Source organism: Oncorhynchus tshawytscha, linkage group LG07 (assembly GCF_018296145.1).
Source record: "Oncorhynchus tshawytscha isolate Ot180627B linkage group LG07, Otsh_v2.0, whole genome shotgun sequence".
NCBI classification, from domain to species: Eukaryota; Metazoa; Chordata; class Actinopteri; order Salmoniformes; family Salmonidae; genus Oncorhynchus; species Oncorhynchus tshawytscha.
Window position 1 is genome coordinate 45,042,278 of NC_056435.1, and position 26,201 is coordinate 45,068,478.

Genomic DNA, 26,201 nt, shown 5'->3' on the forward strand with positions numbered 1-26,201 from the left:
TTACAAATGTTATAGAAATGTATTTCAATAATAATTTCTCTATACTAAAGCCATGATTGTCAATGTACATTTCTACATTTCAAATTTGTGGAAAGATTTGCATAACATACTGTATGAAAACTTTACTGCCGTTCAAATATCACAACAAAAAAAGATGCGGGGTGGCAAAGTACATGGCTTGAATGATGGATAATACAAATGAAGCAGGGGTGAGGAACCCATGAGCCTTTATGATCACATATTCTGCTGGTTAATGGTGTAATTCAACGTCTTCAATACATACTTGAATTATAAATCAGGACAGAGACATCTAACCACTTTTCCATTTAGCACTATATTTACACCTGGAAGAAGTGATTTAGTGGCTCACTATCCCAACATCATCCAGTGAATCAAACATCCAGTCATCAGCTGGTTAACAATAACCTTCACACACTGCAACCAGATGAGGGAGCACATCACAAACAGATCTGGGACCAGGCTAGAATTATATATACAGAACCTGACTCAGAGTATGTAGTAGGCCTACATTTTATAGATTGCTACTTCACATTAACTGTCCCATTTCAATCTGCTCCCAAGTCATTCATTATTAGAAGTTGCGTGGGCGTGTCTTCATCTCCACACTCTTAAAGGAGTAGCGCTCTCCACTGCGGCTGTCTGTCAGGATGTACCAGGTGCCCCAGTAAATGCCGTTGGTCAGCCCGCTGTAGCGCCCGCGGTAGTACCGTCCATTCAGGTTAGCCGCCAGGCAGGCATCGAACCACCAGCCCGCACCGTAGTACTGCGCACAGTTCCCCGAGGTGTAGCGGTCATGATCACGGTCGTTGGTGCTGAACGCTCGGCCGTCGTGGTTGTAGCGTTTGCTGTAGCTCAGGGCATTTCCCGCATCACCAGAGTACTCCCGTGCTGTCAGACGATACCTGGGAGAAGGAGAGACAACATTTACTCAGCGTTCATAACCAAGTGGGAAGGTGGTATTTACCACATACGACTAGGAAAATACACTTGAACGCCCCTCCAACTGGTAATTACTAGTGGGACACTCGTGAATCATCCCTGATCTCTGTCTTCTCCCACATACTGACATCTGATGTCACCTACTAAGGAAATTACCTCAATAACAGTATTTTCGGCAGTTACATCCAACAACAAAATACAATTTATAAAAAGCTATCTACTAAAAGTGTTTTTGAACAATAGAATTTGTTTGCGAGCACGACAGCTGTACTTTTAGTTGATAGTTGCCGCAACTTGTTTGCCATTAGCCAATCTCAATGAGTTCAAAGCATGTGAATGCATGCAACTCATATTTATTACTTCACAACTGGAAATTGCCACATTCCCACTTGGTTATGAACACAGCATAAGACCATGAGTGTATTAGTTTATTATATGTTAAAGAGATATGTTCACTCCAAAATCAAAGTTTGTCAGATGTTTACTGACTTCAAAGAGGTCTTATGTTGAGATGAGTCCACGTCATACTCCATCAGTTGTGTAGATCCAGATACATGCATTAAAGATAGGCACTGTCTAATTTCAGACTGTGCCTATCCTCACATTCAGATGCCGTGGGACCTGAACTGATCTTGACATTATCCCACTTTTTAAAAAAAAATATATATATATATATATTTGGTCATCTTTGATTTTGAGGCATACAATTTCTTTAATTTGTGTATAATATACACTGTACATCTTAGTCTTCCTATCTATCTGTGTGTTTCCATTACTTCTGTGTCTCTGTTGCCACTCTAAAGGTGTTGTAGGTGGCTTGGCGTTTCTGCTTGTGCCAGTCCTCCAGTTGAATACGCAGTAGGTGTTGACCAGTGTTGGTGAGAGCATGCAGCACTGCGTTCCCCAGCCAGTGTTCTCCCTGTGGGGAACCAAACCCCTCGCGATACTCCTGCCATGTCCGATTGAAGTCCACCGAGCCATCTCTCCGACGCTGGAACATCGTCCACCCTCCGCCTGCCGTCTCCATGTCACACTCTGCCTGGGGAGGGGCAAAGGTAACAACTCTTGGACATCAGACACAATAATGATGACGTTTCCCTGACCATTGCCAATAGTAGAGAGAATATACGGGGTGATTATTGAGATACAGTATGTAACGCATTGAGACATTTTTCTGTAATCAGTGGCCTTGTGGTTTGAGTGTCCGCCATGAGATTGGAAGGTTGGGAGTTCCATCCCCAGCCGAGTCATACCAAAGATTGTAAAAATGGAACACGGTGCATCTCTGCTTAGCACTCAGCAGTAAGGCCCTGTGATAGACTAGCATCCTGTCCAGAGGGTGTACTTGTACATCAAGCTGCCTTATGCTACAGAAACAGGAGATGGGCTCCTGCTCCTGTGAGCTGTTCTGGCTTGCACAAACAAGGCTACTGTACTACTCTAATCTGTAACATCAGCTCCCTCCTTATCTGTTTTTTCTCACTGCATGTTCCCCTCCAAGCTCTACAGATGGTGCATAACACACATACAGCAAACAGGTTGCTTGCATTTTGTGTGTGTAAGTATTATGTGTTACCTCGACTGCAGGTCTGTGTGGGTCAGGCTGGATGGTGTAGATTCCGTTCTCTCGGATCCCCAAACGATAGATCTCAGCACAGTCCTGAGGATGCAGCCTCACTGAGGGAGCAACTGCAACACACACACACACACACACTTGCGCTCTTACATCTGTATATTTTGTGCACACATGCACTCAAGTAAACATGCACACACACACACACACACACACACACACACACACACACACACACACACACACACACACACACACACACACACACACACACACACACACACACACACACACACACACACACACACACACACACACACTGCTCTCACCTGTTGGAGGGTGTTGTGTGATGCTTCTTAATAGTAGTAGCAAGTCTTTCTCTCCCTCTCTCCCAACCGCTGCCCCCTCTAAACACATAAAACAAGAAGAGGTTGTGTGAGATTGAGGACCCATCCCACTGTAGTTACATATAGCAGTTATCTTCTGATCTGTTGTAGAAGTTATATGGTGGTTTTGTGAAGGTTAAAGAGTTGTACACTGGGTTGTGAGATACCAGTGAACTATCTATCTGCCTTACTCATCCCACACAGAGCCTTGCATTCCTGTGCACTCACCTCTGACCGACACAGACCAGGCCTCACTACGACTTTGTTAACTGTGCGTGTGTGTGGCCCTCTTAAGAGATATGAGAGACACCGTCATTGTGTGGAGAGGGATCAAGAGAATGAACAGGAGGATACACAGAAAGAGAGAAGATAGGTAGTAACAATGTGTGCATCTGTGTGTGTGTATGTGTGTGTGTTCGCCATGCTCCTCACCCAGTCGTCTGGCCATAGCCCTGAGGGCCTGGCTGTGACAGTGAAGGTCACACTCTGTCAGCACTGCAGCCATCAGAGCCAGAATGGCCCCCAGCGTGTCCTCTCCCTGGCCTGCCTGGCCCCTGGGGGCCCCCGGCTCCTGGAAGGAATGCATACATCGCTGCAACTGGAACAGATGCTCCGACACATCCCCTGCCTGCAGAGACCACACACAGCATTACAGTCATGACATGACACACACACACATGCATGTACCAGCATTTACAGTCACATCACACAAACACAAACTGACACTTAAGGCATGCAAAGTAGATGACTGCCACAGACTCAATCACTCAGTCACGCTTACATCCCTCCTAGCCATGTCAGTGGAACACCTGTCATTGCATGAGCTCAGCAAAGCCATATGATGAGGACATTTATAAACCCAAACCTAATTTTACTCCCACTTTGATTGTTATCCCTGGAAAGCATCTGTCAAGTGGTGCCAAGTGAAGAGTGCCCCTAATCCCCAGAGTAGGGACCTGTTGCCCGCTCTCCACATACTATACCACTGACACTAATGCTTACGACACCAGATACTACCCACTGGGCACAGACGTCAATTCAACATCTATTTCACGTTGGTTCAACATAATTTCATTTAAATTACGTGTAAACGTTGATTCAACCAATGTGTATCCAGTGGGTGTCTATGCCACTATGCTACAGAGTTGGGCTCAATTCCATTTCAATTGGCTGAGTGACGTTATGTCCATAGTCACTGTTTCAGCGGCCTAAACTTTACACCCCTGCCACACAAACCAGAGGGACATGGTGTGTCAGACTCAGAGACTCTGCACCAGCATTATCTAATCACCCCTACCGAGCAAACATTGTCCAGGCCTTCCTCTGTGCCACCCAGCTTAGAATACTCATTGTTTGGTGTGTACAATACCTGAGTCAGTTATATCAATACCTCACTCATTCTACTGGGAAAAGCACAGGAAATTAGCTCAGATTGACCTGGTGATGTCACTCACCTCGGGCTGGACCTGTCGGACTTCTTGTCTGTGTTCCTCCCTCAGAGGGGGGTCGGAGGCAGCCAGAGGGGCAACCACCACCCTGCAGCCCGCTGTCCCAGGGCTCCCCTCACACCCCCCTGACCCTATCCTCGCAGGCGGAGCGGCCACCAAACTGTCCCTGCAAGGGGGGTGGGGACAGACTGGTGGTGCGTCTGGGGGGGACAACACGGCCCCCACACACAGGGACAGCAGTAGTGGGACCACGCCGATTGAGCCCAGTAGAATCATGGGAAAACTCCTAAAAGAATTTGAAAAGCTGGCAGAATTCAGTCTCTCAGACACCTCTGAGTTTCGTCGTTTACTGTGCCTCCCGACACTGGTTTTCACCTTAAAGCAGTTCCACTTGCCAGCCTCTTGGATTTGGATGCCCACACCTCTTTGGTGCCACTCGTCCTTTTTTAAACCTTTTTTGTTGTACTTGATGGGTTTCTACTCCACTCCTGAGTCTGTCGGCTTGATGCTTTGTTTGAAGCCTTGGATGGTGTCCCTCCACTCTCTGCCCATATAACCTTCTTCTATTTCTGTGTGAACTTCATCTTTTTCTGTCTCTCCATGTCTATCTCTTTTTTTTATCTAATCTTACTGTAATCCCGATCTCTGTGTATGTCTCTTTCTATCTTTGTTTCTATCTATATACCTATTTCATCCTCTCGACTTCTCTTCCTATTTTTTCTCTCTCCCTCTGTTTCTCTTTCTCTCTCTCTTTCTGTTAGTGAGGTTCTTTTGGCTCAAAATCCTAGATAACTGCGCCTCTCTTTGCTGTCTGGCACGCACTAACGCACACACCTCCTGATTCTCACACACACACACACGCACAGACACATGGTCACACACAATCCATCCATCTCCTTTGACCAATCCCCTCTCTCTCTCTCTCTCTCTCTCTGACTCTCTCTCTCCCTCTCTCACTCTCCCTCTCTCCCACAGTTTATGGACACAGAAACCAGAGGAGTGTTCGAGGAGCTTGTTGTAGAGTTGCATCCCTATCTCAAATGAACAGACATTTTCAGTAGACTGGATTTTTACTCGCCTCTCCATTTGTCTCTTATCTCACACACATGCTCAAGTCACATGTTCCTCCCCCTCCTACCTACCTCCCTCTCTCTTTTTCTCCTTCTTTCTCTCTCTCTCTCTCTCTCTCCCTCTCTTTCCCTCTCTCTTTCCCTCTGACAGTCAGTGCCTGCCTTTAACTCTCCCCTGTTAACGTGTGTCTGTGTGAAAAATGTGTATGTGTATATTTGAGACGCTTTTCCTCCAAGAGGCCAAATCTTTTCTTGCACTACCCTCTCTTGTTTATCCTCCCACCATACCTTTAGTTTATTGCTGGACGTGTTTACCAACTGAGTTCCTACCAGGTCTTAAAGACTAGGCACTCAATAGTGTAGAGCAGTCAGGAATTCGTCCATTAACACTAGGGCCATCCCGACTCATTAGCAGTGGTGTAAAGTACTCACTAAACACAAATGCATATTTTGTAAAATATGTCTGAGTTTTGGAGTGTGCCCCTGGCTGTACGTACTTTTTAAAAACAAGAAAATGGTGCCGCCTGCTTTGCTTAAAATATAAGTGATTTGAAATTATTTATACATTTACTTTTGATACTTAGAACCAAATACTTTTAGACATTTACTCAAGAAGTACTTCAAGGAAAAACTTCCACTTTTACTTGAGTAACTTTCTATTAAGGTATCTATACTTTTACTCAAGTATGGCAATTGGGTACTTTTTCCACCACTGCTCATTAGGATGTGCCAAATGGACGCATCAACAGAATACACACCCACGGACACACAGTCTGCCCACAGCCAAGGGGCAAAGACACTTCCAGTGAACTGACCCCCATTCCCTTTGGCATTTTCCTTCTCACTGTCAGACAGTATGTGTTCAGTCAGTCAGGAATGGAGAGCAGTCCATCATCCCTGTCCCAGTGTCCCTTCTTTGAATGCACAGACAAGCATGGAGGACTGAATGTCTTCAGGGAGTTCAGAATCTCAGAAAATATCCGGGTAAGATTGGACACAACAGCACTTTGATGATGAAGTACAGGGCTGAGCAGCTGCATTCTAGATCAAAAACAAGACACAGAACAGAACCTTGAGTTAGAATCACAGAGTTCTATTATGGAGCCTTGATTGAATATAATTGTATGTTTGACTTATGAGATTCATTATACAAATCATTCAGCTGCAGACAGTAGATACTCCTCAACATCTGTGATGAATGTGATGCTCAGGCAAGATAGTAATTATGAGTAGATCAGTTCTCTCAATAGGCCCCCCCAAAAAATCAGTACTGGAGATGATTTTTGGCCTGCACAAGAACGCCCTCCACCAGTATTCAGAGCTTCTGCCAGAAATTAACGAAGACTGCCCTCTAGTGGTGCTCATATTTGCTGTCTTCATCACAGAAATGTGATAATAACCAATAGCGATCCTAAATTAAATTTTCAGCCCCACATAAAAAACAAAATACACTTCCAGATATTAGGCTACATAAACATTAAAACATAAAAAACATAAAAAACAAAATACTCTTCCAGATATTAGGCTAGGGGAGATATTATGCTATGGACTATAGACTGCAAATGTGTGGTATGTTTCGAGACAGTCTGCTTTGGGTAACATAATACCCCATTGTTTTATGGAACATAGACAGTCATGCCAGACATGCTGTTCTTTTTTCCAAAACAAAATGTATCTTCCATAAAAACATGTTTAGGTGCTGTCTGCTTCTCTCCTACTGCTCATGGTGTTCTTTAGCCTGGCATGTTATATCAGAGCAAATGTGCTATTGCAATTCGGAGAACTTTAAGAATAGATTAATTTGTACAATAAAAAAAAAAGGATTTTTACAAACTTACTATAGATCCATCTCTGGTGCAGTAAGTGGGCGTGGTGTATCCTGTTTGTGCGTGATTACGTTACAGCGCGGTGACGCAGGACTAGTTGTTTTGGAGGAAGTGAGAGAGAAAAAATCAGTCGCGAAAAGAAACCAGGTCAAAAGACAAGACAACAAAATCTGAACAAAAATTATATAGCTAAATATACGTATTTACACTAATGTGATGGGAATCTGAAAAGACTAATCGGGGAATCTGAATATCAAAGAGAGATAAGCATCTCAAGCTGCAGAAACCAACTTGATACATTAACATTTTAACTGGGTAATCTAGCTAACGCATTAACTAGCTATCTATTTTGCTCGTGACAGTTATTCAAATTCAACAAGAGGCTCACCTGAGTCGATACAGCGGTCTGGTGTGTTGGAAGTTGAAGGTAAGCTCTGAGATGTAATTAACTAGCTAATGACTGCGACATAATATAACATTATTTCATACGGAAAGCTTTTGTTCATGGTCTAACGTTACCGGGGGAATACAAGAAATGGGCGACCGTCACAGTGGGGCGGCCTCTTGCAGACGAATTGAGCCATAGGTCGGGGACGGTGTAGCGGTGGGCCTCCCGTCCTGTCAGCTCCGACGGAGTGAACATTGCGTTCTAATGTGGACATGACCGAAAATATTTTCTGTTGTCCATTAATAACCACTTGAAATGGAGTTTGAACAACAACGACGCCGCAAATTGAAGGTTCATGACATTCCAAATAGCTAAGCTTCAATGTTTCAAAACAACATTTTATGGACATTACATATCATTTCTTTGTACAAAAGATTGATTCGTGCATTGTTTGTTAGATATGTCACACGTAGGATCCCAGTGAGTCGATTGTAAAACAAACGTCTTGTCGGTCCTGAGCTTGTGGAAATCTTTCTCCCATGTGATCTGACTTCTATAATGCAGTGTCATGGGTTGCAGATTAGGCGAGGAATGGGGTTGTTACAGTAACAACTAACTTTTTACAGTAGGATTCCTATAAATACAATTTAACAATTATACTGGTTTATATTATGACAACTATTCATTTGTATGTTGGTTATATTCAGTTAGTGTTGGTTATAGTTCCACTACAACATAGGCATGATACTGTGCTTTCCAGCTAGACATTTTGTCAGCATAGAGATGACCTTTCCCCTCGTTAGAACATCACTGTGTCACACTCACAGTATCTCCAGCTGCGGGAGTCACACTAGCAGGGACTCAGGTGCAGCTGTCAACCTGGTAGCATTGAGGGTGTTAAGTATGTGACATGTTTGGAAATGAGTTAATCTCATCAGGGTTATTTATGCACAACACATCTAGCCTATATTTAGACTTTGTTTGTGTCTGAATGTGCCGCTGTATCTGGGTGTACAGTGGGGCAAAAAAGTATTTAGTCAGCCACCAATTGTGCAAGTTCTCCCACTTAAAAAGATGAGAGGCCTGTAATTTTCATTATAGGTACACTTCAACTATAACAGACAAAATGAGGGAAAAAAAAAACAGAAAATCACATTGTAGGATTTTTTATGAATTTATTTGCAAATTATGGTGGAAAATAAGTATTTGGTCACCTACAAACAAGCAAGATTTCTGGCTCTCACAGACCTGTAACTTCTTCTTTAAGAGGCTCCTCTGCCCTCCACTCGTTACCTGTATTAATGGCACCTGTTTGAACTTGTTATCAGTATAAAAGACACCTGCCCACAACCTCAAACAGTCACACTCCAAACTCCACTATGGCCAAGACCAAAGAGCTGTCAAAGGACACCAGAAACAAAATTGTAGACCTGCACCAGGCTAGGAAGACTAAATCTGCAATAGGTAAGCAGCTTGGTTTGAATAAATCAACTGTGGGAGCAATTATTAGGAAATGGAAGACATACAAGACCACTGATAATCTCCCTCGATCTGGGGCTCCACGCAAGATCTCACTCCGTGGTGTCCAAATGATCACAAGAATGGTGAGCAAAAATCCCAGAACCACACGGGGGGACCTAGTGAATGACCTGCAGAGAGCTGGGACCAAAGTAACAAAGCCTACCATCAGTAACACACTACCCTGCCAAGGACTCAAATCCTGCAGTGCCAGACGTGTCCCCCTGCTTAAGCCAGTACATGTCCAGGCCCGTCTGAAGTTTGCTAGAGAGCATTTGGATGATCCAGAAGAAGATTGGGAGAATGTCATATGGTCAGATGAAACCAAAATATAACTTTTTGGTAAAAACTGAACTTGTTGTGTTTGGAGGACAAAGAATGCTGAGTTGCATCCAAAGAACACCATACCTACTGTGAAGCATGGGGGTGGAAACATCATGCTCTGGGGCTGTTTTTCTGCAAAGGGACCAGGACGACTGATCCGTGTAAAGGAAAGAATGAATGGGGCCATGTATCATGAGATTTTGAGTGAAAACCTCCTTTCATCAGCAAGGGCAGTGAAGATGAAACGTGGCTGGGTCTTTCAGCATGACAATGATCCCAAACACAATGCCCGGGCATCGAAGGAGTTGCTTCATAAGAAGCATTTCAAGGTCCTGGAGTGGCCTAGCCAGTCTCCAGATCTCAACCCCATAGAAAATCTTTGGAGGGAGTTGAAAGTCCGTGTTGCCCAGCAACAGCCCCAAAACATCACTGCTCTAGAGGAGATCTGCATGGAGGAATGGGCCAAAATACCAGCAACAATGTGTGAAAACCTTGTGAAGACTTGCAGAAAACATTTGACCTCTGTCATTGCCAACAAAGGGTATATAACAAAGTATTGAGAAACTTTTGTTATTGACCAAATACTTATTTTCCACCATAATTTGCAAATAAATTCATTCAAAATCATACAATGTGATTTTCTGGATTTTTTTCTCTAATTTTGTCTGTCATAGTTGAAGTGTACCTATGATGAAAATTACAGGCCTCTCTCATCTTTTCAAGTGGGAGAACTTGCACAATTGGTGGCTGACTAAATACTTTTTTGCCCCACTGTATGTGCATACAAATCATTGAAGTGACTGGTTCCAGCTGTCTCTCCACCTCTCCCTCCCTGTGCAGTGTTTAGAATCCAACATCATGGACAGAGGGCATCAGACCATAACCAAAGAACACTGTTTGGGATTTGCTGGAGTCATCATGTTATGCATGATGTCATGCTACTCCCACAAGAGAACAATGCGTACTATATTAATGACCATGAAATGTGAAATATAACCGTGATTCACTGCCTAGTCTAGTGATGACAGTCAGACGATCAACCCAGCATTTTAGGAATCAATTCTTCACGTTATGGAGAACCTCTATACATACTGGAACTCCAGGCTACCTGACCCCTAGCCTCTCTGAGTTGGAGGTCAATGGTCAGTAGTCTTCTCTGGTAGTCATGTACGAGACTATGGTGATGGCATGCCCAGTGGGCCATCCTGAAGGGCTGTTCTCCACGCTCCAGAGTCAATACACTGGCCCTGTTCGAATGCTTTAAAAGTTTGCTCTTTATTCCTTGTTTCCTTCGGGTAAACACAGGTCATAAGTGTTTGATAGCCGATGAGTTCTTCAAAGAAGCCAGAAAGCGAGGATTTTCATCAAAGTATTCAAACATGGCCCCTACCTCACCACACTTCACTAGTTAATGGAGAGCAGAGCAGGAGCACTGAAGGGGTTCTTGTACTCAGAGGAGAACTAGAGTGTTTGGCCAACTCTGATGTCTGTGCAGTGATGTAAGTTAAAACTGTTTGTAAATATAGCCACCATTTGTCATTATCATATTAATGTTGGATTTATGAGTATGGCTAAACAATCTTTAAAAGTCTCACAGGTGGAGCAGTTGTCTGTAGTTAGATGTCTGCTGGCGGTCGCCTATGGGTTGTATTATGAGTACAGATCCAGAGGCCTAGTTAGTAGTTTATCAATAGAAACACATGGCTTGTTAATGGCTATGGCTTGTTCACAGACCGAGACTAAGAGTGGATCACAGGGCCTGGACATGAAGGGTCACTTACCCTGTTTCTAGGCTCTGACCCCACAGAGCCACAGCTGGGACAACACACACAGAGAGAGGGAGAGAAAGACAGTGACCACTGTCCAGGGGGTTGTGTAAGTGTTGTTATTTTGGAACCTTTTTTTACAAGTATCAGCTCTGAAAATGGAGAGAAGTGTCAGGTTTTGGCCAGATGGGACATCCCTGTGTTTCACTTAATTAATGGTGAGTGGAGTGAGGGCTGTGGATGGATGGTAGGCTTGGGCGTTATACTGGTGTATACCGTTTAGAAGGCCAGCATCTCGGAGTCGCCTCTTCACTGTTGACGTTGAGGCTGGTATTTTGCAGGTACTATTTAATAAAGCTGCCAGTTGAGCACTTGTGAGGCATCTGTTTTGCAAATTAGGCACTCTAATGTACTTGTTCTCTTGCTCAGTTGTGCACCGCGGCCTCCCACTCCTCTTCTTTCTATTCTGGTTAGAGCCAGTTTGCGCTGTTCTGTGAAGGGAGTAGCACACAGCGCTGTACGAGATCTTCAGTTTCTTGGCAATTTCTCGCAAGGAGTAGCCTTAATTTCTCAGAACAAGAATAGACTGATGAGTTTCAGAAGAAGTTTTCTTTTGTTTCTGGCCATTTTGAGCCTGTAATCGAACCCACAAATGCTGATGCTACAGATACTCAACTAGTCTAAAGAAGGCCAGTTGTATTGCTTCTTTAATCAGAACAACCGTTTTCAGCTGTGCTAACATATTTCCAAAAGGGATTTCTAATGATCAATTAGCCTTTTAAAATGATAAACTTGGATCAGCTAACACAACATGCCATTGGAACACAGGAGTGATGGTTGCTGATAATGGGCCTCTGTACTCCTATGTAGATATTCCATAAAAAATCTGCCGTTTCCAGCTACAATAGTCATTTACAACATTAAGAATGTCTACATCCTCTTTCTGATCAATTTGATATTGTAATGGACAAAAAAAATGTTTTTCTTTTGAAAACAAGGACATTTCTAAGTGACCCCAAACTTTTGAACGGTAGTGTACATATACATATACAGTACCAGTCAAAAGTTTGGACACCTACTAATTTCTGGGTTTTTCTTTATTTTTAATATTTTCTACATCTTAGCATTCTCTCAACCAGCTTCATGAGGTAGTCACCTGGAATGCATTTTAATTAACAGGTGTGTCTTAAGTTATTTTGTGAAATTTCTTTCCTTAATGTGTTTGAGCCAATCAGTTGTGTTGTGACAAGTTAGGGGGGTATACAGAAGATAGCCCTATTTGGTAAAAGACAAAGTTTATAATATGGCAAGAACAGCTCCAATAAGCAAGAAATGACAGTCCATCATTACTTTAAGACATGAAGGTCAGTCAATCTGGTAAATTGTGAGATGCAGAGTAGGTGAACGGATGAGCTCTGCATGTGTGGTTCCTACCGGGAAGCATGGAGGAGGAGGTGTGATAGTGTGGGGGTACTTTGCTGGTGACACTGATTTATTTAGAATTCAAGGCACACTTAACCAGCATGGCTACCACAGCATTCTGCAGCGACACACCATCCCACAGCATTCTGCAGCGACACACCATCCCATATCATCTGTTTTTCAACAGGACAATGACCCAACACACCTCCAGGCTGTGTAAGGGCTATTTGACCATGGGGAGTGATGGAGTGCTGCATCAGATAACCTGGCCTCCACAATCACCTGACCTCAAGCCAATTGAGATGGTTTGGGATGAGTTGGACCGCAGAGTGAAGGAAAAGCAGCCAACAAGTGCTCAGCATATGTGGGAACTCCTTCAAGACTGTTGGAAAAGCATTCCAGGTGAAGCTGGTTGAGAGAATGCCAAGAGTGCAAAGCTGTCATCAAAGCAAAGGGTGGCTTTTTGAAGAATCTCAAATATTAAATATATTTTGATTTGTTTCACGCTTTTTTGGTTACTACACGATTCCATGTGTGTTATTTTATAGTTTCTACAATGTAGAAAATTGTAAAAATAGAGAAAAACCCTTGAAAGAGTAGTTGTTCTAAAACTTTTGACCGGTAGTGTATATCGTGGAACACTATCTTCAAAAAGGCAGCAACCTCAGCAGTGGCGCTTGTTTGTAGAGGACTATGGCTGTGCTGTGGCATAGCCTTGTTTTGTTAATTTAGTTTTTTCCTGAGCCCTTGTCACAGTCAAGTCACAGCTATTTTATAGTAAAAACATATGATGTAATATAGCAGAATTAAATTGACCAGAATATTTTTCCTAATAAAAAAAGTTTCCAGTGCAAAGTGATGCTTATCTCGTGCCTGGAACAGTTATTTTCTGTGATCATTTAAAACGGGTCTCAATTTAGCGAGTTGAAAGACAATTTTTTTCAGTGATACAAACCAAAATTTGTCTTTTCAATATACAGATATTCGATTTAGTTTATTCTGCCTGTTCTTTGGAATTTTCTAAATGGATGAACGATTCCACATTGAACACTGTGGGGATGAATTATGGCCAGGACATCTGCTTGGTGAGTAGGCCTAGACTTAATGATTCTGATGAAAATATGCTCTGTCTTTAGCAAACTAATGTTGATGCGTATTTTTAATGTGGAACCGGTCTATGTTTAGGGGAGTTATTCGCCTAGGTTAACCAATTCTAGATGGCACTAGCAGTTTGCAAAGTAGCTTAAGAGGAAAATAGATGGAATGCAATTATTCAAAAATCGCAGCTTGTTGCTGGAACACATTTTCTACTTCAATCAACCAGCCCATTTTGAATTTGTGATGAAACTGTTTTTTTTTTGGCAAGGAATGTTACTCCTGTATCCCATTAGTTAAATATGTTTTTATAGCAATTTATTTCTGTTGGCCTAGCGGGAGCTTGTGTGCGTACTCAGCACACGTGAGTGAATGGGACACAGAGGGGAAAGAGAATTTAGGGGAAAGAACAGTGTGATGTTTGACTTGTTTTAATTTTTGTTGTGCCCTGTCAATCCACATGTACAAATGGAACACTAGAGTCAAAGCAAATTAATGTTGTCAAGACAATTTAACTTGCCCGTTCGGGCAGCCATAAATCACATTCCACCAAATAGTTTTACAGTGTTGGATAAAAAAATATCTGGTTGAAGATTGAGATTTGACATCCGTTCAAGTACTTGAGTACTCAATTACTCATGCCCATCTCTACCTGCAAATAGTTTGTCAGAGACTGTAGGAAATGTTCACATTGTCCTCGTTAGCATTTAGCTAGAGTTCTCTATGGGATTGTATACGTATTTGTTAGTATTGTTAACCTTCGGATTCGAGGCTGTGTGGTCTGAAGGTAGTGCCCCTTGTGTCCAGTGCCAGTATTACCGAATATCCCTGCATGGCACCAGGTTGGTATGACAGTCTGGAGACCGCCCAAGCCTAATGGATAGTACATGCAGGGGAATGTTGGGGATTGTGTAGTGGTGGCCTATCCTCCTTACTAACTGGCAAGTTACTCTCTTTGTTTAGACGGACATATATCTTGATGGTAATAGGCCGGACAAAGGCTGTTGTACTCATTAATCTGACTGTTGGCCTGGCTGTTACATTGTTGTTTCCCATGATAAACACAAGATGGATTTGAATGGGTCACTCTCGTCATTGTTTCAGTATAACATTGGGGGGCTTTTCTATTATCCTTTATCTCAGTCAGTGCCAGATAGGACTGGGCTGGGTTCTTTCCCATGACACTGCACCAGGTGTGTGTGTGTGTGCCTTTGTGAGAGATCTCACCTAGGTTTCTCCATTGAGAGAATGTGCCCTCAAAGTTAGGATGTTTGCCATTAGTATTGAAGCCTAATCACTTATTAAAACTGGAGTTTGGGAACGGCCACCCTGGAAGTGATTGGGAATGAGTAGAGTTTTATGGTTGTGTCGTTCTCTCGCCTCTGATGTGAAACACGATCTAGTCCTCAGACTCGGAGTGTGTGTGAGAGAGATTAGGGAACACATGACTGGAATGAAGAGTTTAAGTCTGATGCCCAGTGGAATAGCACTCACTCTACAGTACACACAGTGCTAAATCACACACATTATAGCATTTTCTGACGCTCATGGTGCGGAGCTATGGATTTTAACCCCAGCGATCAGTTTGAAACTATTTGAAAAATATAAAATGTCTAGAGAAATCAGGTCAATATACTTGCAAGAACTACTTTTTCCACTGGTGTGCATATTTTTGTGTTTAGGTAGGGCAGGGGTGTCAAACTAATTTCCCCCGGGGGCCCGTTTGGTCTTCACCATGGTCTGGACCCCGGTAGGGTCACGCTGAAAATGTGTTATTTCCTCGCCGTCAAAATGTGCAAATAATGATCCGCTATCCATCATTTCTGGAATTTCGGATGCTCCCTTACTGTCTAGCTTTAGTTTTGATGATTGTTAGCGAGTTGGACACATTGAAGATACATTATAATGTCTACACAGTTTCGATTTGGATTTAGTCATTTGGAAGAAACTAATTATACAAAAAATATATATAATTTTTAAACTAAGACATCATGGCGGGCCTTATTAAATCATCTTGTGTGTGTGCGTGCATAGTCCAAGTCCTGGGTTGCATCCAAATAATCAACTTTCTCCCAAAGTATGGATTTGAAAGGAAATAACTGGTAAATGGAAACTCCCTCTTGGCCTACATCAATACAATGCTTTTAAATGTTTAGGGAGTAGTGAACGAGTGCACACTTCAGGAGGAAGGAGAGATTGAGACTCAACCCTGATTTTGTGTGTGTGGTCTCTCCTCAGACACGACAGAATGACGTCCAGGAAGAAAGTGCTCCTGAAAGTCATCATCCTTGGGGATTCTGGGTTAGTTACCGAGTATTTGTGTTCTCTTCCTGTTTGACCAGTGTTTCGTTTTCCACTTTGATAATAGACTGCTGTTTGGGTATTCCAGATTCATTAGAAACTGCAGTCTACTACAGTCTTCCTGTACAGTCAGACTGCTGTTTGGTTGTGCCACACATCTACAGATAACTGCCAAAATAAAGAAAACACTAGAGTAAGTGAGGGGTACAAAGTATATTGAAAGCCGGTGCTTCCACACAGGTGTGGTTCCTGAGTTAATTAAGCAATTAAAACATCCCGTCATGCTTACGGTCATGTATACAAATGCCCAGTTGCCCATTATTTTGGCTACCATGGCTAGAATTAGAGCGCTCAGTGACTTTGAAAGAGGGGTTTCAAAGGAGCATAGGGGGTTTAAAGGGTGAGTGTATGTCTGTCACCAGATCTCAACCCAATTGAACACTTATGGGACATTCTGGAGCGGCACCTGAGACCTAATTTTCCACCACCATCAACAGAACACAAAGTTATGGAATTTATTGTGGAAGAATGGTGTCGCATCCCTCCAATTGAGTTCCAGACACTTGTAGAATATATGCCAAGGCACTTTGAAGCTGGTCTGGCGGCTCGTGGTGGCCCAACGCCCTATTAAGACCCTTTATGTTGGTGTTTCCTTTATTTTGGCAGTTTCCTGTATGTCTCCATTTGATTTATGACTGTACTTTTTATTTCACTTTCCATCCCCGCACACTGTGTAATCTGATGCTGCTGTATTCTCATTGTATCACTGCATGCTCATCACTGCAGAGGAGAACTAGAGAGTGTGAGTGTCCACAGTATTGCATCAGAGCACCTCTAATGGGGTTTTAATGGTGTCTGATCTCTCTCTGCTCCTCATTGAGTTTGGCTCATGAGCCATTGGCCATGGTTCCTCTTTCACCGTTAGGACTGAATGGATAGATGGAATAATGCAGCCATGTAAATAGATGAATAATTATCTTTAACACCTTTCTTTCCCCTGCTTGTTGTCCACCTCTCTTTCCCTTCATATCTCTCTCCTTCTCAGAGTTGGGAAGACCTCCCTGATGAACCAGTATGTGAATAGGAAGTTCAGTAACCAGTACAAAGCTACAATAGGAGCTGACTTCCTGACCAAGGAGGTGATGGTGGACGATCGGCTCGTTACAATGCAGGTACAGAAACATGGCTACAGCACCACCATCACAGCCACAATATCCAATAATAAAGATGGTGCCGATAGACATGGCCTCCTTGTTTCAGTCTGTGGAGAAAATAAAGAATCTACTTCCAGAGAGACATCAGGGACTGCAACATACTCTGTTTCACAGAATCATGGCTCTCTCTGGATATACTGTCCCCGTCCATACAGCCAGCTGGGTTTTCAATACATCATGCAGATAGGAATATAGTACTCCAGGAACGAGAAAGGCGAAGGTGTATGTTTCATGATTAACTACTCATGGTGTGATTGTGGTAACTTACAGGAACTTAAGTTCTTTTGTTCACCCGATCTGGAATACGTCACAATCAAATGTCGACCGCATTACCTCCATACAGAATTTTCTTCGGGTTATCGTCACAGCCGTGTGTATATCTTCAATTCGATACCACGACAGCTCTCAAGGAACTGCACTGGACCTTGTGTAAACTGCATATCCTGAAGCCGCATTTATTAAAGCTGGGGACTTTAGTAAAGCAAATCTGAGGAAAACGCTACCGTAGTAAAGCAAATCTGAGGAAAACGCTACCGAAGTTATATCAACACATCGCCTGCAGTACTTGTGCTTCAAAAACTCTTAACCATTGTTACTCTCCCTTCTGGGATGGCTACAAGGTCCTCCTCCGCCCTCCCTTTGGCAAATCAGAGCACGACTCCATTTTGCTCCTCCCTTCCTATAGGCAGAAACTGAAACAGGAAGTACCCATGCTAAGGTCTATTCAAGGCTGGTTTGACCAATCGGAATCCATGCCTCAAGACTGTTTTGATCACGTGGACTGGGACATGTTACAGGTTGCCTCTGAGAATAACATTGATGTATATATTGATACAGTGACTGAGTTCATCAGGAAGTGTATAGGGGATGTTGTTCCCATTGTGGCGATTTTAAAACCTATCCAAACCAAAAACCGTGTATAGATGGCAGCATTCGTGATAACTGAAAGTGCTAACCACCACATTTAACTACGGCAAGGTGACTGGGAATTTGACCAAATATGCCCTCCGTCAGGCAAAACGTCAGTATAGAAAGAAAGTGGATTCCCAATTCAACAGCTCAGACACGAGGCGTATGTGACAGACCCAAGATAATCACAGATTATGAAGGGGAACACCAGCCACTTCGCAGACACCAATGTAATGCTCCCGGACAAGATAGCCTTCGCCAGCTTTGAGGATAACACAGTGTCGCTGACATGGTCCGATCCCAAGGACTGTCAGCTCTCATTCTCCATGGCTGACGACAGTAAGACATTTAAGTGTATTAACCTTTGCAAGGCAGCCAGCCCAGGCGGCATCCTTAGAGCGTGCGCAGACCAGTTGGCTGGAGTGTTTACGGACATATTCAATCTCTCCCTATCTCAGTCCGCTGTCCCCACTTGCTTCAACATGTCCACCATTGTTCCTGTACCCAATAAAGCGAAGGTAACTGAACTAAATGACTACTGCCCCTTACCACTCACTTGTGTAATGAAGTGCTTTGAAAGGCTACTAAACCTACACAGGATCGGTGTCTCCCCTGCGGACGGTTGAGCTAATGTAGGCTAAGTAACAAAAAAAGTTCCCAGGACATAGACATATCTGATATGGGCAGAAAGCTTCAATTCTTGTTAATCAAACTGCACTGTCAAATTTACAGTAGCTATTACAGTGAAAGAATAGCATGCTATTGTTTGAGGAGAGTGCACAATTATGAACTTGAAAATGTTTTATTAAACCAATTAGGCACATTCTGAACAGATATGCAATGGTTCATTGGATAAGTCTAAAACTTTGCACATACACTGCTGCAATCTAGTGGTCAAAATCTAAATTGCGTCTGGGCTGGAATAAGACATTATGGCCTTTCTCTTGCATTTAAAGAGTGTAGAAGTGTAGCAAAATGCTTGTTGAACAACAAGAACATCCTAAGAACTAGAAGCGAGGCAGCCCTCTGTCGTAGTCATTTTTACCTGCAATAAAATATAACAATAGATCCACAGATGATGCAATCACCATCGTACTGCACACTGCCTTATTCCATCTGGACAAGAGGAATGCATACAGTTGAAGTCGGAAGTTTACATACACCATAGCCAAGTACATTTAAACTTGGTTTTTCACAATTCCTGACATTTAATCCTAGTAAAAATTCCTTGTCTTAGGTCAGTTAGGATCACCACTTTATTTTAAGAATGTGAAATGTCAGAATAATAGTAGAGAGAATAATTTATTTCAGCTTTTATTTCTTTCATCACATTCCCAGTGGGTCAGAAGTTTACATACACTCAATTAGTATTTGGTAGCATTGCCTTTAAATTGTTTAACTTGGGTCAAACATTTGGGGAAGACTTCCACAAGCTTCCCACAATAAGTTGGGTGAATTTTGGCCCATTCCTCCTGACAGAGCTGGTGTAACTGAGTCAGGTTTGTAGGCCTCCTTGCTCACACACACTTTTTCAGTTCTGCCCACAAATGTTCTATAGGAATGAGGTCAGGGCTTTGTGATGGCCACTCCAATACCTTGATTTTTTTGTCCTTAAGCCATTTTGCCACAACTTTGGAAGTATGCTTGGGGTCATTGTCCATTTGAAGACCCATTTGCAACCAAGCTTTATCTTCCTGACTGATGTCTTGAGATGTTGCTTCAATATATCCTTGTGATGCCATCTATTTTGTGAAGTGCACCAGATGGGATGGTGTTCTTCGGCTTGCAAGCGTCCCCCTTTTCCTCCAAACATAACGATGGTCATTATGGCCAAACAGTTCTATTTTTGTTTCATCAGACCAGAGGACATTTCTCCAAAAAGTATGATCTTTGTCTCCATGTGTAGTTGCAAACCGTAGTCTGACTTTTTTATGGTTGTTTTGGAGCAGTGGCTTCTTCCTTGCTGATCGGCCTTTTAGGTTATGTCGATATAGGACTCGTTTTACTGTGGATATAGATGCTTTTGTACCCGTTTCCTCCAGCATCTTCACAAGGTCCTTTGCTGTTGTTCTGGGATTGATTTGCACTTTTCGCACCATAATATGTTCATCTCTAGGAGACAATGCGTCTCCTTCCTGAGCGGTATGACGGCTGCGTGGTCCCATGGTGTTTATACTTGTGTACTATTGCTTGTACAGATGAATGTGCTACCTTCAGGCGTTTGGAAATTGCTCCCAAGGATGAACCAGACTTGTGGAGGTCTACAATTCTTTTTTCTGACGTCTTGGCTGATTTCATTTGATTTTCCCATGATGTCAAGGAACGAAGCAGTGAGTTTGAAGGTAGGCCTTGAAATACATCCACAGGTACACCTCCAATTGACTCAAATGATGTCAATTAGCCTATCAGAAGCTTCTAAAGCCATGACACAATTTTCAGGAATTTTCCAAGTTGTTTAAAGGCACAGTCAACTTAGTGTATGTAAACTTCTGGCCCACTGGAATTGTGATACAGTGAATTATAAGTGAAATAATCTGTCTGTAAACAATTGTTGGAAAAATTACTTGTCATGCACAAAGTAGATATCCTAACCGATTTGCCAAAACTATTTTGTTAACAAGAAATGTGTGGAGTGGTTGAAAAACGAGTTTTAATGACTCCAACCTAAGTGTATGTAAACTTCCGACTTCAACTGTAAATAAATTGGGGTTTCCTCTTCATTTTCTTAGACAGTTAGGCTAAGGCAAGGGCTGTTTCCTCTTCTATGCTGCTGCTGCCTCCGCTGCATTGTTCTCAATCCCAATATGCTGGTTCACTTTGCAATTATGCACGTATTAACATGGGGAAAGGCACCAGTTCTATGGCATACTGAAGATTATTTTTCAGAACCGCAGACAGCGACCATATCCAACGCGGGAGAAAGTGCATTTGTTCTAAATAATATTCCATTTATTCGTGTTGCACCATTATTTTTATATAATATAACCATATACAATTTCAGTATCACGTGGAGTGATGGACTATACAATCCCCGTGGTCTCCGCAATGGATTAGTCCACTGAGACAGGTGCGAATCAGACAGGTATCTTGTGCACCATTAGAAAAAAGTTAAAGAAATGTCGGTCTGAAGAAATGTTGGTCAACCAGCAGCCTATTGACCAAAAAATCGACCAGTCGACTAAATGAGGTCAGCCCTAATAAACAGTATGTCATTGGAGCACTTCATTTTATTTTTATATATACCCTTAATTTTGACAGGGAGTAATGTTGAGACCAAGGTCACTTTTTTTTAAATGAGCCCTGTAATTACAAAGATACACACCATTTTCAGGCTGAGAAGTGCCAAACGGGTACACCTGTTTTGTCTGATTTACATTTGAGTAATTTAGCAGATGTTCTTATCCAGAGTGACTTACAGGGTTAAGTGCCTTGCTCAATTGCACGTTGGCATATTTTTCACCTAGTCAGCTCGGGGATTTGAACCAGCAACCTTTCGGTTATTGGCCCAACACTCTTAACCTTTAGGCTACATACTAAGGAAATGCAAACAACTTGTCATACCAATGGGGGATCAACAGTTAATTATGAAGTACGCTTTTGGTAACGCAAACTTCAAGTGGCAACCAAACAAGTCTGATTACATGACAGTGTGATTAGTTTAAGATCTTAGTTCAGAAGAAAACATGTTTCCCAGCAATACTTAACCCTCTTTCCTTCTGTCATGTTTTCCCTCCCTCCCTCCCTCCTTTCTTCCTTCCATCGCTCCCTCCACCTGTCCACATGGTCAGATCTGGGACACGGCAGGGCAGGAGAGGTTCCAGTCTCTGGGTGTGGCGTTCTACCGCGGGGCAGACTGCTGTGTACTGGTGTTTGATGTGACTGCTCCTAACACCTTCAAAACTCTAGACAGCTGGAGGGACGAGTTCCTCATCCAGGCCAGTCCTAGGGACCCCGAGAACTTCCCCTTTGTGGTGCTAGGCAACAAGATCGACCTGGAGAACAGACAGGTGGGTGACAGATGACTATAGGCGTTACCACATCTAATGTTACCACCTCTAGTACTACAGTCATTGGCCCTAATGCTAATGTCATCTGCAGTGGAGTTTCCATACATATGATTCAAAGTTTCTCAGTAGCAGGGTACGATCTAATGTGTGTTTTTCACCAATATTGGGGTCTCCTCATAGATCTCATCTGATGTTTGTGAATGTCTTTCCCTACACACCCAGGTGACGACCAAGCGAGCTCAGGCATGGTGTCAGAGTAAGGACAACATCCCCTACTTTGAGACCAGTGCTAAGGAGGCCATCAACGTAGAGCAGGCCTTCCAGACCATCGCACGCAATGCCCTCAAACAGGTGGGTTGGGCCAGAATCATCATGGCAGCTCACAGGAGGGAATTGGGGGTTTTGGTGAATGAATGACATTTTATTTTTGTGTCAAATCGCCAGTTGGCAACCCATTCCTTATGGGATTAATTGACACATAAACAAACATTACAATAATTCCCTGTGATAATTCAGTGCGCATCGCATAAAGAGTTAAACAATAAATATCAACACATAAGTTAAATAAGGTTATCCAAACAATAATTGTATCCCTAGGGCAGCGAAAATATATAGACAGATACAGAACAATGAAACCGAAGGCATTTGAACCCAGTCTGGCATAAAGAGAAGATTCAAGTGGGAGACAGGACTTGGTTTTGTTGACTGTTCTTTCAGAGGACTACTTAAGTAGAAGAGCAAAACATAGATCCCAGTTTCTCCATCTTCTCATTGTTTCTCCCTCTTTTATTTTTATCAGGAGACGGAGGTGGAGCTGTATAATGAATTCCCGGAACCCATCAAGCTGGACAGGAATGATCGAGCAAAGCCTTCAGCAGAGGCCTGCAGCTGCTGAGGCACAACATGGACTATCTTCTGTCTGGCTTTCAGGAACAAACCCCTTCTCTCTTTCTAAAGGAAAGGACAGCCTCTCTGGTTTCTGCATGCACCCATGTCACATTCCCCTCCCACCAGAATCCCAACGAGTGTCCAGTTATTTACATGTACTGCACATGATGGGTGTATACATACACATTCATTCACTCCCACACATACACATCTTGATGAATCCAATGCCGTTAGAGAAGAATTGGTAGACCCCTCTAGACTCCACTATTCCTGCCCGTTCCTGAATCCATATCATGAGTGAACCCACAGCCTGGCCCACCCTGTCTGACTGTGTCCCCTCTCTGTCTCTCACATTGGGGGGTCCAGATGGAGCCATGTCCTAGGAGTGCAGTGGAGAACTCTAAAGTGATGGCTGAAGCTTCTTGACATCAGATTATGATGATGATATCTTTGTCTCATTGTCCTGAAACATTTAATCCTCTGTATTTTCTGTTCTTCATAATTGTTTTGTTTTGACTTGAAGTTCTATATTGCCTAACTTACTGTTGACACATAATTAGCTGTAATATAATTTTTTGTTCGTATTGGCTGTCGATGTTAAGTCTTAAGCCAATCGGAAGCTTATACTTGGTTTTGCACTGTGGTTTTACTGATATTTTTTGTTATAAACTCTTATTTGGGCTTGACTGACAACAAGCCATTAACAACAACACTGCTCCCACCATCCTTCTCTACTACCCCCCAGGAAGCCTGTTGATGCTATAAAAAAAAAATGCACAGGTGGCTCCCTTTTTGTTGGGAGTGCGCATTGGTTGGTTTAGTAGCTTATGTTACAGGGGAAATATTCATAAGTAGGCGATGAAGAGAGAAAAGCTGACGACGCAAACACAATGGAAGACATGGAGAAAGTTCTTATTAAGATATTAATAGTCCTAGAACTACTGCTACTACTGCTACTACTATGTTCTATATGTCCTTTCCTTTGTCAGACAATGTGTTTCAACACTACAATTACAGCTCTGCTCCTCTACATCTGTCCACTGTTATGCCTGTATTGTCTATACTGTATCTTCCTTTCTGCTGGTAGCTCAGATTGGCAAGAGTTTGTTAATAAGTGCTTAATATGGCTTTTTAACAGATTGTGTACTACTATTGAGTGTGGGTATAACAGGAACAGTGGGGAAAAGATGAGAGATTAAACAATTGGATGTTATTTCTATCAATCACAAAGAAACAGTCCAAGGATTTGCCCTGGTATTACTCCTCTTCACGAAATAATCAGTGCTATGCCAATTCAGTTGTTGAGTATTGGGATTTCAAAAGTAATGATAATAAAAAGTAATTCAATATAAAAAAAATGTATGATTGTTTTACTGCCATGTGTTTTAATATGCTGGTGAGTGAGTTGAACAGTATGGGTGTGTGGATAAAGTCACTGAGGAAGCCAAGCCAGTAAAAAATCCATATTACAAACTACTGTAATTGTGTTGTTTGCTCTATAACCCATTTGTTCATATGCCAGCATGATATACAATAAGGCTGTGACAAAAAGAAAAGTCACACAGTGGTGCAATAGATTAAATTACCCACATTTGTTTCATCACAAAACCAGAGAGCAACATCTGTCCAGTGAAATCTACAAAGCAAATATTGCATGTAACAAACCGTTATGACCTGCAACATGGTCAAGGAAGTTCAATGTTTTAGACAGTTTACTAAACTACTGATTTAGAAACACGCAAGTCAGTAAAAAGACAACAGGAGCATTATATTTCAGCACCATTTCAACTTAGATATGATCAAATCCGCAAGGCAATATATAGTTTAATACACAAAACAAAGTTAAAGATACCAAAAATGATTTAGTCCAATCAATGTTACTAAATATCATGTGGCTGTCCATGGTACTGATTTCTCTGTTGGCCTGTACAGAGAATTAAGTCAAAAAGTCCAAATCCCCATCTCCATCCATAGCTTAGGAAAGGGTCGATTTAGCAAGCAACCTACTGCAGGATATCAACACAAGCAGACCAGAAATGAAAATTAAGATTTGCTTAGGATGTGATTTGATTGGTGTGAAGCCAAATCCAAACTGGCCTCCCTTGGGGGCATTTTGCTGCACCAGGACAACCCAAAGTTGAGCTCAGCTCAACGCTCAATGGCTAATTATTTTTTAAACGATACTTGCTGACAATCAAATGCTACAGTTGCAATGTCATACTTTTTTTGGTCCAGACAGCATCAGATACATGGGCTCTACACATTCTGAGACAGGGACGCTGTTTCTCTCACTCTGATTATTTCTCTGGTGAGATTCAGCCACTTGCGAAATTGACAGAATATTATGAAAACACAGAGAGACTAAATATACATTATTTTACATGTTTTATTGGTCAAATATTTGGGGAAGCCTGTCTTCCCTTGGCATCCATGAATACACGCCACTGGAGTTAATGGGATGTATTTATTTAGAATATGTCATCAGCAGGTAGCCTAGTGGTTAGAGCATTGGACCGGTTTCTGGATTGAATCCTCAAGCTGACAAGGTAAAAATCTTTCATTCTGTCCCTGAACAAGGCAGTTAACCCACTGTTCCTAGGCTGTCATTGATAATAAGAATTTGTTCTTAACTGACTTGCCTAGTTAAATAAGGTTCAATAAAATAAAAAAGGTGTTTTATTTACCTTTATTTAACTAGGCAAGTCAGTTAAGAACAAATTCTTATTATCATTTCTTATTATTCTTATAACCACTAGGCTACCTGCCACCCAATGAAGACTGAATTTATGAAGACTGAATTTAGCCATTTCCATTTTGCTACTCAAATAAAGTTTAATAGGGGAAAGCATGTTTAACTGATAGCATGTTTAAAGTACTCTTTTAAAAAACCCAGTCATCATATAGGCCTACAATAATTTTTTAAAGACTACTTTCTTGCCAACTCCCTAATGCTACAAGTTGTATGATTGGAAGTTGGAGTTACATATTTTTCTTCAACTATTTTGCTTAATTGTGTGCATTAACTGAGTTTGTAAGGAATGTTTGAGAATTCTTATCTAATAGTATCAGGGCCCCACGTGATGAGGCACAATATGGTCTGACTTGT

The 26,201-nt window shown here is 42.3% G+C and overlaps 2 protein-coding genes across 2 annotated transcripts; one reads left to right on the forward strand and one right to left on the reverse strand.

The window, feature by feature from the left end:
- On the reverse strand, positions 1-7,358 carry LOC112254626 (fibroleukin). The gene is made up of 7 exons (XM_024427346.2): positions 7,276-7,358; positions 4,374-6,478; positions 3,352-3,547; positions 2,863-2,940; positions 2,537-2,649; positions 1,737-1,999; positions 1-923 (listed from the first exon to the last, which is right to left on the reverse strand). The coding sequence occupies exons 2-7, from the start codon at positions 4,641-4,643 to the stop codon at positions 593-595; spliced, it is 1,251 nt and encodes a 416-aa protein (XP_024283114.1). The 5' UTR covers positions 4,644-6,478; positions 7,276-7,358; the 3' UTR covers positions 1-592.
- LOC112254627 (ras-related protein rab7) lies at positions 7,358-24,453 on the forward strand. Its single transcript, XM_024427347.2, has 6 exons — positions 7,358-7,690; positions 16,015-16,077; positions 17,123-17,249; positions 21,989-22,207; positions 22,430-22,558; positions 23,007-24,453. Exons 2-6 carry the CDS (start codon positions 16,025-16,027, stop codon positions 23,100-23,102), a joined length of 624 nt encoding a protein of 207 aa, XP_024283115.1. The 5' UTR covers positions 7,358-7,690; positions 16,015-16,024; the 3' UTR covers positions 23,103-24,453.
- Positions 24,454-26,201: the final 1,748 nt, after the last annotated feature.

Coding starts and splice junctions, on each gene's coding strand:
- LOC112254626 (XM_024427346.2), bottom strand. CDS start 4,643: ATGATTCTACTGGGCTCAATCGGCGTGGTCCCACTACTGCTGTCCCTG. Junction 2,941..3,351: donor GGCTATGGCCAGACGACTGG/GTGAGGAGCATG, acceptor TTATGTGTTTAG/AGGGGGCAGCGGTTGGGAGA. Junction 924..1,736: donor GTGGCAACAGAGACACAGAA/GTAATGGAAACA, acceptor TCCTTCTCCCAG/GTATCGTCTGACAGCACGGG.
- LOC112254627 (XM_024427347.2), top strand. CDS start 16,025: ATGACGTCCAGGAAGAAAGTGCTCCTGAAAGTCATCATCCTTGGGGAT. Junction 16,078..17,122: donor ATCATCCTTGGGGATTCTGG/GTTAGTTACCGA, acceptor TCTCCTTCTCAG/AGTTGGGAAGACCTCCCTGA. Junction 17,250..21,988: donor ATCGGCTCGTTACAATGCAG/GTACAGAAACAT, acceptor CCACATGGTCAG/ATCTGGGACACGGCAGGGCA.